Source organism: Podarcis cretensis (assembly GCF_951804945.1).
Source record: "Podarcis cretensis genome assembly, chromosome: 5".
NCBI classification, from domain to species: domain Eukaryota; kingdom Metazoa; phylum Chordata; class Lepidosauria; order Squamata; family Lacertidae; genus Podarcis; species Podarcis cretensis.
In genome coordinates, this window is record NC_137174.1 from 49,999,965 (window position 1) to 50,015,687 (window position 15,723).

A 15,723-nucleotide genomic window follows, 5' to 3' on the forward strand; every position below is an offset into this window, starting at 1 on the left:
TGGGAGGGACGGGGCACTGTAGCTTGAACTCTCTTGTAAAGGGTCGCAAGGAAGCAGCCAGCTTGGGGGATGGTATTGCTCGCAGAGCTTGTCATGGTAAAAGGCCCAGTCCCGGTTTCCTGAGTGAATTGTTTGTTTGGGGGATCTCTCCTGTACAGGTCAGTCTTTCCAGGGCTGCTGCATTTTCTTCTCTTTCTTGTCAGTAGCTGACCATTGTTTGCTGCCTCTCTCGCTACACTCTTTGTCTTTAGCCCTCATGCGACTGCATTTGTTATTGCCAATCTCAATACTGTTATTTTCGTCGTCGTCCCCCTTCTATCTCCTTTGTGCTCTGAGAACATGAAACATTGCAGCAGCAGAAGCCAATGGCGCTAGTAAGGTAATGCAAGGCTGCTGGATCCTTCCTGCAGGATGTGTGCCTGTGGCAGCCAGGAACATAAATAGCTTTTTAAAGGATTACATAATTTCATTGCTATCGCTATCTACAGCATAGGAACAGCCTACCAAATCCCCAAATGAAACCTTCATGTTCAGAGGCATTGTATCCCTGAGCACCAAATACTGGGGAGAAACCAGAAGGCCAGCTTGGGTCTAACTCGCAGCTTGTGAGCTTCCCAGAGGCTGGCTGCTGTTTGGAACAGAATAATAGGCCCTTGTTCTCATTTGGAGGGGTTTTGTTCCTCCATGAAATTTTCAGGCTTTCCTGACCAAGCAATGCAGCAATCCCAACAAGCCCCATTGAACTCCGTATTCTTACTGACTGGGCAAGTGCAGGATAACTAGAGTTGCCCTGGAAATGAAGTCTAAAGAGTTTTGAGTCTGCTTGGATGACTTGCTGGCCATAGTTTGTTCGTACGCAGAGAGGCGATGGTTCTTTCCTAATGTTTTAACACAGAAAATGGATGACTGCTCATAGCAGGGGTGGCTCCCTTGTGGTCCTCTAGCTGCTGCCAAGTTATAGTTTCCATCAGCCCCAGGAAGCATGGCTGATGGGTAGGTCTGGGAACTATACTTCTGCAACCTCTGACTTAAAGGTTCTGACAACCTAAAACACCAATATATTTCGATTGGGATAATTCTTGAACAACAGGCTTATTAATATTAGAGTCTAGATTCAGTTGAAAGTCTTAACTTTTTTTCATCAGAGTTTGAAAAAGCATGGAACCATTTCAGCGACAAGTAGATGAGTGCAACCCTTTGATACCAGGATATACAGGTAAAAAAACCTGAGTCTCTTGGCCTGAGCTTTGTTTCCATTTCTCAGCTGATAACTTGGCAGAGAGCAAAATAACATGCTAAAAGGGGCAGCCGAATAATCACAGCTTTTCACATCGGATCCCACTTTGTTTTGATGCACTTTGTACTCAATATAGCAGTAATAAACAGGATTATGATTTTAGTAGCCTGTTAAAGCTATCTATTTGCAATTGTATGCTGTGAGGCAGGCCAAGCAACCTTCAGCCCTCCAGATGTTTTGGACTACAATTCCCATCATCCCTGACCACTGACTGACATCACTAGCAGAGTGATAGGATGAGCCCCAAATGCAAAACAACAGTATTATTGGTGAAGAGTAATACTGTACAGTACACAATACTATCTAAATAGGTCCCTTCATAAGGCTGCCAAGTCTAGAGTCTACAAATACCTAACTGCACCACAGATTTCATGCTCCACTCCTTACACTGTACTGAGACACCAAAACACAAGCACATACCTAGCTCTCTTTCTGAAGATCTGGCTAGCAATTTTATACTGGCAAATTAGGCTCTCTTCTGCACTCAGTATTTTTTAGAGTGTGTTACCTGCAGGGTGTGTGTGTGTGTGAGAGAGGGGGGGGGTATGTTGCTGCAGAAATGCCTCTGAGTGATAATGAGAACTAGAATGTTGTTATGTATGAATTCTCTGAATTCTCAGGGTACAACTTTGAGGGTGGTGGTAGTACTTTGATTCCATAACTATTTTATTGAAAATTATTATTATGAATTCTGCTGAGTTACCTGACATTCTGCTGACTGACATTATACAATACCTTAAATAAAAATAAAAAAACCAGAAAGCATAACTAAATAAAATAGGCAGCTACAGTGGGCACACCTGCAAAATCTTGCTAATATATGCTCTATTCTAACATTTTTTATTAATTATCTACAAATGACACTGGCTGTTTTGGCAAACTAAATGTTGAGACTCAGACATCTGCTAAATTTCTAGTTGCTTGGGTATAAATCTCAGTGGTTGGTAGTGTGGCAGTAGGCTTTGAAATGCTAGGAGGGCGATGGTAAGCTGATGTTCACTTTCTTGTGAAGTATTCCAGCACTCATACCTACCCTCTGACTAGAAGCCTGGGAATCAACAGCACCCAGTTTTGCAGGCATCAGACACTAAATCAGTATGCACGGCAGCTGCAAAACTTTGTGTCCAGAAACATCCAAATTTCATGTTGTGCAAATTAATCAAATGGCAACAAATGCCACAGTGACAGACTGGTGATGGGCAGGTAAGGATGATTACTCTGAAAAGGGCTGGAATTGAAAGCCCATGTATATGACCCGCCAGATCATCCTTTTGACACATTTACTATGAATGCAACAGAATGTTAAGTTGGCTCCCACCATGGACTGTACGAAGCCTGTATACACAAATAATGGGATTATCCTTATGATAGTCCTGGGGCTGCAGACACACACAAGAAGTTTTGTTGAAAGAAAGCCTAGACTAGTCCGCTGATGGCTTCTTCATGATGGTTGTGAACTTCTGTTGCCCTTTCCAGGCTACATCCCTTATAGATTCTACCGAATTGGAACTAGCTTCGGAAACGATTCTGTGTGGTGTGTGAATGCGTTTCGCGAGGCTACTCAGAGAAAATGTGACCAAATGGAAGAACTGAGGCTCACAGCGGCTACAGCACCCCAGCTGCCACCTCTTTGCTCGAATGAAGAAATAATAAACGTACTTGATGACTATAATAGCAAACACCATCCAAATGTGCTGGGTATAGTATGCCTAATTTTTAATTAATTTGGGCTTAGGATTCCTAAAATACCTTCTCCCCCTTCATATCCCCAGCTGATCTGTGTTCTCTGCAGGAGAGGGCATCCTGCAGGTATTGTCTTGCCAGGAGGCCTGTTCCACTATGATACAGTTATTGGAGATGCAGCTCATGATCCCAAGTTTCTGCAGAGTAGCAGAGTCCATGTTGTTTTCACATCCACCCCATACCTTTAAAGAACATCATGGCTTTCCCCCAAAGAATCCTCAAAACTGTAGTTGACCCGTTACAGCTACAATTCCCAGTGCCCTTAACAAACTACAGTTCCTAGGATTCTTTGAAGGGGAGCCATGCACCTTGAATGTGCTGTAAGCATATGGTGTGGAGAGGAGGTGGGTCACAGAGAAGCTACCACTCTAGAAAACTCATTGCACGTAGCACCCTTAGAGTCACCGTCATATGTGGCAGGCTTGAATATTTAAGGTCAGGCTCAGGGGGGCAGGGGGTGGTTGCTGCAAGCTTCGTGGCTCGTTTGCTAGACTGAGTTAAAGTGTATGGTTCCCATTCAAGAGGAAGCCTCATATTGTCATGATGCTTGGCCTCTGAGGAGATACAGGGTTACAAAGGGAGCAGATGTCATGTTAGCAGTGAGTTAGCTTAGGGCATGCAACTGAAAGGAAGAGAAAAAGGAAGAAAAAGAAGTTTGGTACTACAAAAGAAGTATGTACACATCGCTGATCTACAGGTGAAATTTAGTTCCAAATGAAACCTTCCACCCACCCTGATAAGCATACTTATCCACCGTGTTTGCCTGCTTCAACATTTTCACGAACAGGCTCTGTTCAAGGTGCTATACAAGGCGCTGTGCAGTTTGGGACCAGGATTCCTAAAATACCGTCTCCCCCTTCATATTCCCAGCTGATCTGTGTTCTCTGCAGAAGAGGGCATCCTGCAGGCATTGTCTTGCCAGGAGGCCTATGCCATACAAAGTTGGTCTGTTTCACACCTGCCTTTTGGAAGTCTCACTGGCTACATATGAGGCAGGTGCCATCTCTTCCACCTTCTTGTTGCCTGTTGAAGACTTTCACCTTTAACAAGCCTTCTAAGTCGAGATCTTTTTTATCTTAGTCTGTATCTGTATTGGATTTGAAATTGTATATATGTAACTTAAAAAAACCCCACAACAAAAGCCCCCTACACAGAGTCTTGTGAAATTGCTTCACAATGCTTCATAAGAAATGCTTCATGCTTGAAATTAATTAATTAATAACAAGAGACCCATGGCATCATCTTTAACCCTAACCTGAAACATGAGCACCACCTTTAATACTTTAGCGATTCCATCTCTGTCTCTTAAAAGAAACCCACAAACTGGTGGTTGTGCCACTGATGTAACCTGACCTTAGATCAGGGCATGTTCCACTTGTGGCTATACCACTATACTGTTTTGTTCCTGTGCCTGACTAGCCCACATCCAGGTCTTGAAACAAACTTTCCTTCTTGACTCTGTTTCCTAACTCCCTCCAAAGTGGTGTAACAGAGATAAGTCTGAGCTTTCAGCTTTCTGCCATAAGACAGATTTCCATCTTCATTCCTGTAACTTTGTAAGCAGTTTCAGTTGATTGAGCAGTGGAGTAAAAGTTCTGTTGGATGTGAGTCATTGCACACACAAAAAGCAGCCTGTGAATGTTTTCTCTTCTTTTCTTTTTAACAGAATGTGGAAACTTTTAGGCAGTTTTTCATTTTCTTTTAAAGCAAAACACTGACCTTTGTTCCTCTGCTGTCGTGCACAGGTGACAAATTCTAGTAGCAAAAGCATTTTTGCTTTGCCATAGGGGGAGCTCCCGGCAGTGATCCACATGTGGCCTGTACGTTCCATGGGAAGGCAGAGGAGATCTTAAGTCTGTTTTGATGAATTGTGGTGGTTAAGGGGGTAATGACGGTTCCCTCTTTGAGAAAAGTACCAGTCACTTTCTCCAGGTCTTTTGAGAGAGAGAAACTCTATCTTTGCAACTAGCAGCACTAAACCATGACAAAGGGCTCTAACAGCTTTGTTATTACAGATGAAGAGCAACAGAAATTGCTTTCTGTCTTGAGTTTTTTATCTACAGCTACTTGGACCTGTCCCATGACCTCTAAAGCTCAGCTGGAGAAATAGAAAGGAAGCAACGTGCATTCTGAGTTATTTCTTCCAAAAGGGAGGCTTCAGACTTGTAGAAACCTAATACGCAAGTACCATAAGACTTGCAACAAAATATTGCAGTGTGATTTACTCCCATTCAGGATGTTCCATTCCATTCACCTTCTCACCTGCTTTTCTGTCCCCCCACATCAACCACAGCAGTTGGTCAGCTGTCTATGGCCACTGAGCATGCTCAGTCTTCATTGTGCTGTTTGGGGTCCCCCCAAAATTATGTTTGTACTTTTGCAAAATCTGGTCGTTCAAAGCCTCCTGATACCTTCCTGTTGTACATGGGTCATGGTATTTTGGCTGTGCTTGAATAATTTAGATTGCTATTAGTATATATGATTATCTAGCAAATTTGCCATAGCACAGACTGATACCCATGGTTTTACTCACTACCTAGCACAGTGGAATTTGCTTTAGGCTCTACTCTTGCTGGAGTGCAGCCAGCATTGGGTGCCTCTACATACTGTAAATGGAGAACTAACAGTGCTTGCAACTTCTAGCTTTGAACCTTCCTTAGGACTTCTTCAGTGGTCTTCTCTCAGGATATTCGGATTCTTGAGCCAACCCATGAGCTATATAGAACTGTTATTTCTCTTTCTGACTGATGGGAATTGTATACAACTCTTTTCCACTTAGACCCTTTCTCTTGAAACTGGAATGTTTTAAAGAGCACCTGTCTTTCTTCCTGTAGTAAATTCTTTGCAATGGTTGGCTGAGTATGCAATGGTGAAGTAATACAAGGTTTAACAGATTTCAGGCTTGTCAGATCTACTTCATGTTTTCGTAGAACCCCAAGATCTACCAACCAGATTCAGGCGGAAAAGACATGGTGCAAGTTAAAGAACATGGTGCTAATGCAATGGACCTCATTTGTGTCGTTCTCCTCACTCTATGTAGGGTTATTTTTAGCCTCAGTAAGCTTTCAATTAATGCCCCATTTCATCACTTTATATTTGGTCTTTGGTAAGTTCTACATAATTGCATACAGAGCTTGTGTTTCTTTATCTGTATTCCTTTGTGTTGTGTTTTGCCCATTTCATCACTTTGCAGGGCCTGTGGAAACAAAAAGGAGTCTACTTGAGCCACCTATTCCAGGCTGGACTGGCTTTGTGCCCAGGTCGAAGGTTACAGAGTTTGGTCACGGAGCTCGCTACCATGTGATGGCAGAAAATTGCTATCGAGATTTTCAGAACTCCTTGGACAGAGCCAAACAGGATCCTGCTACCAAGGAATCCATGTATGTTGGCATAAAGATCTTTCCCTGGGCTATGCTGCAGCCGAGAAATCATGTGGATATAATATTACATAATGTTACTCATTCATCTATTCTCAACTATTGTGTTATTTTTATATCTTTTCCTCCTGTGATTTTATATTATTATTAAACTCCTTGATCATTTTGCATGAGCAGCTGTTAGCATGATAAGACAAGATCTTTGTCGCTGTGAATCCTACAAGACCTGTCTCTCAGGATAATGAGAAACTATCAGGGTGGAAATTGTTTAGGGGTTTTTGTTGGAGATGCTTAATTTGTGGTTATATTTGTGTAATTATGTATAACTTTTGATGTTGTGAGTCACCTTAAACATGGCTTAGATAGTATGCAAATAAATGATGATGGATGAAAACATAGAAAATCTTGGATATAAATTTCAAATGTCAGGATTGGGGACACTTCAAGTATGGTTGGACTCCAACTCCCATCACCCTTAGCCAGCATGGCCAATGGCCAAGGATGATGGGAACTGTAGTCCAATGGTATCTGGAAGACCACAGGTTCCTCATCCTTGTTCCAGTATAATCCACCATAGGTGTATTAAAACAAACAAACACTGTGAATGTAAGGTGGCAAAAGCTTCCCATGTCAAAATGGTGCCAGGCTGACCCTTATGTCATGATGCTTTATTGGTACCAAGGACTGGAGGGAAGAAGGTTATTTCAGATCCAAACACACACTGCTTGCTGCTGTTGTTCCCCTATAAAACATCAATGTCAGGCAGAAAATCCAAATGGAATGCATTTACTCTGCCTCTACGGAGCAGGAAGCAAGAAATCCAAACTCCATTGGCTACCAAATCCTGCCAATGAATTGCGGACTCGCATACCCTCCAATATTTCTCTGATGAAAATAGCGACGTCACATTCCATAATGATAATTTTACTATTTATACCCCATACATCTTACTGGCTGGGACAGCTTCCAACATATATAAAAACATAATAAAACATTAAACATTAAAAAAAGCTTACCTATACAGGATTGCCTTCAGATGGGTTGGGGGTCGGGTAACTCCATACCTTCCAACATTTCTCCAATGAAAATAGGGATATCCTAAGGAAAAGTCATCGTCGTCATCGTCATTTTATTTGTATGCCGCCTTTCCACAGTTAAAAACAATACTCAAGGTGGCTTACAACATGACAAGATTTACATAATTACAAAAGTCATAAACAATAAATAAAACACATAAAAAATACACAACCAAATGGAAAACAATTTCCACATAAATCAAAATCTAAAACTATGAATACAGCATTAATATCACAGTTTAAAATGGCATAGGTAAAAAATAACAGCAATTTAAAACAAACAAACAAAACCCCCCAATGGAGCCCTCTCTGCCCAGCAGCAGCGGCAGCAGTACTTTATGGAGCCCGTCAGGCCCCGCCCTAGGCCATGTGGTGAGTGGCAGGACTAGGGCCCCCAGGCACTCAGCAGGGGAGTCCTCCTGGGTAGCAGCAGCAGCAGCAGTTCTTATATGGCCAAAAGTGGGACATTCCAGGGACAAATCAGAAACCAGGATGGCTTCTCTAAATCAGGGACGCCCCTGGAAAATAGGGACACTTGGAGGGTCTGGACTTGTCTTAGCCATATGAAAACCAGAGACATTCTGCCTTCCCAGAAGCATTTGATAAGACTATCACATGTACTGTTTCAGTCATATGCAAAGCTGCACATAATATGTTGTTACAGTCAAGAAAGTTGGAGACTGGCAAGCACCAAAACATCATTTATTTTATTTATTTTGTAGGAAAGAGATCCCTGCAACCAAACTCAAAGAATCACGTCCATACCAGAGATTCTACAGGCCGGAAGGGATGATGCCTAAGTATACTGGGCATATTCCACGTAAGGCTTTAGGATTGTATTATTTGAAACTGGCCACTTACTAGGGGCCTGTTCACAAGACCACGTTCACTTGTCTCAACTCTTGGACTGGAGAAGAAGAGAGTCAGTACCAAAAAAAAAAGCTGGTGCTTGGTGATGAGAGGCGTATTGCTTGATTTGTTTTGGTCCTCAGAGGAAAGGGGTCTTTATGTGCCTTGCTTGCGCATGTGAGTTAAAATAACTCAGTCAAAGGTTATCATGCTTTCTACTATATCTTCATTGAGTTGATTCTGAAGCAGGGTACACAAGAGCCCCTTTGCCTCCAAGGAAGACCTTGTTAGTCTTGTAGAAGTCAGTTGGCCCATATCCTGTTATACTGCGTCCACCACCTGTTGCTGATACTACACCACACTTTGACCACTATGATCAGCAGGGTATGCACAGCTCCAGTAAAGCCATCTAACAGAACATCAGTGTCTTCCTGCTTTCCAGCCTTTTCCAAAGCTCCTGGTTAAGAAAACTCCTTTCCTACATAGTTCAGTTCAAAGTATAAAGTGTTTATTGCCTCATGATCCCTGTGTGTGTGCACATGGGTTGTGCCCCCTCAAAACTGTGCACCCACGCTTATGGGCCCTGCTGCCTCCCACATTATCTCCCTGCAAATACTCACCCTATGGATGAGAGCCCACCCAATCTGAGCCTCTCCATAAACCGCAATGAACATTTAGACCCCTGACTGCACTTGTCACAAGGCTTTAAGCATTGAAATAGGCCTTTTTGTCTTGTAGATGAACGTTCTGGCATCGGAAAGACCTTTGGTAATGTGAGCAGAAGCTGTTCTGTCTGCAATCACCCGGAAGTGAGCTATGGCATTTATCTTGATAAGAAACGGAAGGCTGTAAAGTTTCAAGAACCGATCAAGGAAGAAAAGATCCCCTTGACTGCAGCAAACAATTAAAAATATACAGAAATACCTGAGATTATATGAGAATAATCCTATCAGGTTGTTTGTTTAACCACTTGGTATGAAATAACATTATTTACATTTTAAAATATCAGGTTGTTAGACAGATGATTATGGTTTTGAAACTGACCCTAAAAAAATCTACATCAGTATTTCTGCCTAGAGCACATCTGGATCACAGCTGCAGCATCAGTTACTGCTCTAGTTGTTGACTTCACACCCTATATCTTATAAATTTGAGCTGGCACAGAGATCTTGAGACTGCGTGGAAGGTCATTCAGATGCTAAGATGCATAGTTTAAAAACTCTTTGAACTAAAACATAGTAAGACTTTCAACTAGTTTCCTATCCTGGTATTGCCATGCAGCTGTCAGTTTCCCATAGCATGATAGCCTGTCCAGATGTGGGTGATGACTCAAGCCATGAGCTGCGCATCTCTTGGCTCGGTGCCACCATGGAGTTTACCTGGTTTGGCCTTTGCATCTGGAAGTGACATCAGTCACAGCTGTAGGTAGACTGCAGACTGAGCCAAAAAAGGAGTAGACAGTTTGCCTTACTGCCGCCTACAAAAGAGACTGAAAGGATCATAAGGTAGAGGACTGAGTGAGTGACAGGATGCATCCTTCACTGGTTGACAGAAGTGGTGATTCAGGCCAGTTCAGTGGCCCTCTACAAATATGTAAAGGGAGGGTTGTAGTTTATTTAGAGCATTTGTACCCCACTCTTCAGCCAAATGTTAGCCACCCAGAGTGGCTAACATACAATCAGTTAGAACAAAACAATCCCTGCCTGCAGATTTATAATCTCTCTCTATATAAAGACAAGTGACACACAAGGAGAAAAGAACAGGGAAGGAAGATGGAAAAATAAAACTCAGGCACCAATTCTTTTAATGACCAGCTGGCACAGTTCAGGTGTAGATGTGCCTGATACAGCTGGTGTGGTGGAACACTTGTTTTGAATGCAGGAGAGTTTTTGGTTCAGTCTCCAGTATCTCCAGCATCTTCAGATAAGGCTGACAAATGCTCCTGCCTGAAATTATGGAGAGCTGCTACTAGTCAGTGCTTGGGAAATGCTGCTTTCTAACAACAGAAGGGGCCGCTGGTGACATTTGGGTTCCCTGCAACAATGGTACAAAGAAACAGGCATCTGAAAGAGTTGTTCCAGTGGGTTTCTGAGGCACGTTTAGAATATGTAGATTTGCTTTCAGTGCATTTTTCAAAATTACCTTGGGGGAGTTTTTCAGATTTCCTATCGCAACTGAGGTACATTTATTTTCACCTCCTTTTTCACTAGATTCCTTTGCTTGCATCTGTTTAGTTAATGGAGCAGCCCCCCATTTATTTTATCTAAAATCTGAAGGAAACGTTTTGAGTTCAGCTCTCTTTATTCTGTCCCATAATATCTGAAGGGTTTGTGTGTATCTGCAGTACTTGATTTTGTGGGAGGTGGGTTTTCTTTTTTTAAAGAAATGTGTTAATTTAATTACATTGATTGTTGGTGTAGCAGTGTGTGTGAGGGTGTTGTATAGTACCTCGTTGAGCATTTAAGTTCTAAATCTTTGACTTAATCTCTTAACCTTTAGACTTTGATTTTCTTCCTCAGCCTATAATTTGTACAGCCTGCTATCAGAAGAGGGAGGTAAATTAGACGGCATCTGCTATATTGCAAATTATAATCATTAACATTACTTCCATTAGAAGCTAGCTCTTAAAATTCCTTCTTGGTGGAATAGTGCTACTCCAGTAAAGCCGTGTATGGGAAAACGGCATAGGCCACCAAAGCAGCTGAACTAATAGGTAGAGATTATTCAGATACACAGAAATAGCAGTGGAATATCCCATCCTGGACTTTACCTCTTGAGGCTGAAAGCTTGGGGTTTTGAACATACGAACCTGCCCATTTGGTAGGGGCACTGGAGAGGGCCTCCCCAGTGGCTGCTCCCCAAACTTTGGAACTCCCTAGTGCAGCTCGATTGGCTCCCTCTTTGTTTTCCTTCCACTGGCAGGAAGTTTTATTCCGGCAGGCCTTTGGGAACTGACTGCTTTTGAGGAAAGGGCTTTAAATGGTGCTGCTTTTAGTGCTTTTACTATCTGTAGTTTAATAGATTTGGTTGTTGATGTTGTTTACATTGTTTTAATTCCATTATAGCTTAGTTACTTTTAAACTATTATCTTCTGTATTTTTTTTAGCCTTCTGTGATGGTTTTAATTTTTGTAAGCTGCCTTGAGTCCTGGTTCTGGGGAAAAGGTGGAGTGTAAATAAATAAAATAATGATAATACTTCTGAATCTTTTTTTTTTTTAAGCGAGAGAGATTGAAAGATTACAGATTTAGGGTTGCCTAGCTATCAGAAGAGGGACGCAGGTGGCGCTGTGGGTTAAAGCCTCAGCGCCTAGGACTTGCCGATCGAAAGGTCGGCGGTTCGAATCCCTGCGGTGGGGTGCGCTCCCGCTGCTCGGTCCCAGCGCCTGCCAACCTAGCAGTTCGAAAGCACCTCCGGGTGCAAGTAGATAAATAGGGACCGCTTACCAGCGGGAAGGTAAACGGCGTTTCCGTGTGCGGCTCTGGCTCGCCAGATGCAGCTTTGTCACGCTGGCCACGTGACCCGGAAGTGTCTCCGGACAGCGCTGGCCCCTGGCCTCTTAAGTGAGATGGGCGCACAACCCCAGAGTCTGTCAAGACTGGCCCGTACGGGCAGGGGTACCTTTACCTTTACCTTTACCTTTAGCTATCAGAAGGCTAATCCTAAAAGTATCTTCCATGTGCAGGAAAATATCAGACATTGGCTTTTGTAGCTTTAGATAGAGAAGGGCTGTACCGCAGTGGTAGAGAAGAAAATAACCTTATACTGCAAACAGCCCATTCAGATTTAAGTCTTCTGTGTGCGCCTTCAGCAAAGTAGCTTTCACATTTTCCCATTCCCCCAGTCATGATATTCATTGCTATTTCACCACTTTCCATCTGCACTGGTGGACAGAGCTTGAGTGCAGGTATCTGAACTGTGTTTGTGTCCCCAGTCACCCAGTCACTCAGCTCTCCACTATATTTTTTCATGCTGGGCATTTCTATACCCGTGCACCTACACCTTTTGAAAAAAATGAAAACACCACCAGCCACCAAAATGTCTCCACAAATTGCCCACCCTCCCCGAAAAATACCTTACAATACAATGTAAATGAAATAAAATTTAGTTGCATAGGAAAATTTACAACATACCAGATTATCAATCTATACTAGGATGTTATCACACTGTTCCTTCTGTAACCACAGTGGCAATGTGTTCAGATGTTAATAGTGAAAGCTACATTTTGAAGTCTGAACTTTACTAATAAGCCTCACCAGCTTTTGAAATCAAATGCCTCTTAATTGATACGATGCTGATCAAATCTTGGAACATGTTCCCTTTTAACGTTCAAATCAAAAACTTTGCTGTGAATAACACAATATTAAAGTGAAGAAAGACCAATCTGCCTGGTACATATTTTGAACATGTTTTGTTGCAAATAGCATTCTAACAGATAGGGCTGATTATATGGTAAAGAGCATAATTTATATATCACAAGCAGTGGGGGCTTCTGTCACTGACGTAGCTAAGGAATTTGACACCTTTACAAGAGAACAATACATGTCAACCAAAATATATACCAATTAGTCCTCAATGAGACACTGAAATGAATGATGCAGGAACATGTTGTATTTGCAAATAATATATGGTTAACAGCCACTTGCATTTTCAAACAACAAATCCTTTTGTGTTATTTGGGGGGGTGGGTGGGAATAAGCATTTGGAAATGGTCACAAAAATATCTCCATTAGCACTGAAAGCTGCGGAAATGGACAGTAATTTGATGTTCATTTAACTTTGCATTTTATGTGATAGCTTTCCAAAGTGTTTGTTTAAACACTACTCAACAAAGTGAATGCTGTTGCACTTCATTATTAAAAGAGGACGTTTGGTAACCCATAGTTAACGGTGAATAACGGTGAATGTTAGGAGCAATTGCACCAGAGGCGGGAAGAGGAGGTTTTCTATGGAGGATCTGGAAATAGAGAGGAGAAGAGAACACACTTTCGACCCCACTCTGCTCCCAGTGCTACCCATGTCCAAGAAATGTTTGTAAAATTATACACTTTGCAAAAGTCGCTACACCAAAGGTGAGACTGATGCTTGAAATCCATATAATGTCACCAGGTGTGTTTTTCTTTTTCTCCCAGGTGCTCCTGTGTTAACAAGTTACAATATAACCCTATACAGTGGTACCTCGGGTTAAGAACTTAATTTGTTCTGGAGGTCCGTTCTTAACCTGAAACTGTTCTTAACCTGAGGTACCACTTTAGCTAATGGGGCCTCTTGATGCTGCCGCACCCCACCACGTGATTTCTGTTCTCATCCTGAAGCAAAGTTCTTAACCTGAGGTACTATTTCTGGGTTAGCAGAGTCTGTAAACTGAAGCGTCTGTAACCTGAAGCATCTGTAACCCAAGGCACCACTGTACAGTACATGTCTACTCACAAATCTGCAAGACTTATTTCCAGGCAAATCTGTGGGATTGCAGCCTTAATGAGAAGCACAAATTTAGCTTTTTCCAGGCATGAAAATGTTATGGTGGGGTAAGAAATCACCTATCAAATTTCTTCTTTCTACAAAGGTAAAATAAAGGCATAGGAGCCAAGTTCAGGAAAACTAGCAGCCTGCATAATGCTAGGTGTATTCTAAATATGAAATCCATTTCACTATTACAGTATAGGCAAATGTAATGCTTGCTTGAGTTTAAACGAATTAGCAAAGGCAAAAGATGTTTCAACTTCCTTAGGAGGAGTAAAAATGTATTCTAAGTGCACATAATCAATCTAATGTTTATGCACTGCAGCAAATATGCATTTGAAATCACAGGGAAAGGAGCACAAAACATGGCTCTTAGGGTTTTCTCTTGCATTATATTTCCTTGGTTACTTCCTGTTGTGATGTGATATATGAGAACTTTGGTTCCCAATCCGTCTTTCTCTAATAGAGTCAACACTCTTTGTAGACCAGAATGTGATGCAAATTTCCCAGAGGTGGAAATGTGGGCTTAAATATTTTCTAAGGCTTGTTCACCCATTTCACTAACTGCCTCTACTACACATGTACATAAATGTTTGTGTGCATATGTGTGTACACTTGATTTGTACAGCTCAACTATTATTCCTACTGTACAGTGTGGTTTTTGTTTTCAAAGTGGATGTGCTCTACAAGAACACCATTTAGCTACTGCCTATGAATCACATTGCACCCACTTTCTTTGTTGTTCTTCGGGAGCATGTACTCTTACGGCATAAAGGAAGTAATCTATGCAAAGTGAGACAGCCTGGAAGTGCCTGGGGAACTCCCATAGGCAAATCTATAATTTGGCAGATCAGGTGGATTAACCTATTAAACCAGATAACCACATGAAGAAGAGCATTTGTCATAGCACTGGTATATTAATTGAACCAGAGTGTACTTGCCTGAAGCATCAAAACTCCTCTCTGATGTAACAGTGGAATCCCATGTATTATTTAGACATTCAGATGTACTGCTGAACTCAGTTTGAGCTATTCCCAGTTAAGTGTGTATAGAATGGCAGCCTAAAATACATGCATTTGTAGCTTGCCTTGCTCTGCTTACAGATGTGAATTAGCTACTTTTGCATTTTTTGACTGGTGTTATATTGTATATCTCAAAACCTTGTCTAAACCTATCACGAGTTCTTTGTTCTCACCAGACCCATCTTTGTTTCTATAAAACAACAATTGTCTGTATCAAACTCTGTGGGGAAGATGATTTTCTAAATTAAGTGGCTTTCTCCTGTGTGAATAATCGATGCTTCTTGGGATATTAAAAGTCCATTTTCAAGGCATACACAGATAATTACATCCTGATCAAAGGACCTCTTGCTAACACTTTATGCTTAGCTGAGATGTGTGTGTGAGAGAGAAAACAATGAACAGTTTAACAGAGTCTTTCATGGGTTGCTTTTTTGCATATTCATAATTGAACCACTATATTCTGCAACTAAATTGTTAAACACAACGAAATAGCTTCCTCACATACTCATGAACAGCTATTCTATAGCTCTATAGGTACATAATGATGACTGGCCTGGAAAGCTAAAAGTGACAAGAGCCTAACATTGGATGAAAACAATCACAAAATTCCCATAAACATTTTTGAGGGGGACAGAAAATTTGTTTTTTAAAAAATAGCCCTGGGGTTCTCTTCTTCTCATTCAGTTTTTGGCTTTGTGAGTGAATATCCCTCTTGGCTGTCTTAAAAGCTTTGCAGTCCAATCCAGTCCTTCCCCAATCCTTAGCTTGGGTGGAGGGAGAGTCCTGCATGCGAATGGGAGATGGACAGCAAGAGACTGTTTTATGCCATTGATTTGGTGCCATCTGCAGCTTTGATTGACATACTCTTTCATTCAAGCCATTTATAAAGATATTGAG

At 41.8% G+C, this 15,723-nt stretch overlaps 2 protein-coding genes across 3 annotated transcripts in view; both read left to right on the forward strand.

Annotated features, from left to right (window-relative positions):
* Positions 1-15,723, forward strand: part of HSPA12A (heat shock protein family A (Hsp70) member 12A) — a 320,123-nt gene that overhangs the window by 50,717 nt on the left and 253,683 nt on the right. The gene's annotated exons all lie outside the window — the stretch shown is intronic.
* SPMIP5 (sperm microtubule inner protein 5) lies at positions 6-9,270 on the forward strand. The gene is made up of 6 exons (XM_079976784.1): positions 6-158; positions 1,146-1,216; positions 2,774-2,995; positions 6,234-6,420; positions 8,216-8,313; positions 9,081-9,270. The coding sequence occupies exons 2-6, from the start codon at positions 1,159-1,161 to the stop codon at positions 9,248-9,250; spliced, it is 735 nt and encodes a 244-aa protein (XP_079832910.1). The 5' UTR covers positions 6-158; positions 1,146-1,158; the 3' UTR covers positions 9,251-9,270.

Coding starts and splice junctions, on each gene's coding strand:
- SPMIP5 (XM_079976784.1), top strand. CDS start 1,159: ATGGAACCATTTCAGCGACAAGTAGATGAGTGCAACCCTTTGATACCA. Junction 6,421..8,215: donor CCTGCTACCAAGGAATCCAT/GTATGTTGGCAT, acceptor TTTATTTTGTAG/GAAAGAGATCCCTGCAACCA. Junction 8,314..9,080: donor GTATACTGGGCATATTCCAC/GTAAGGCTTTAG, acceptor TTTGTCTTGTAG/ATGAACGTTCTGGCATCGGA.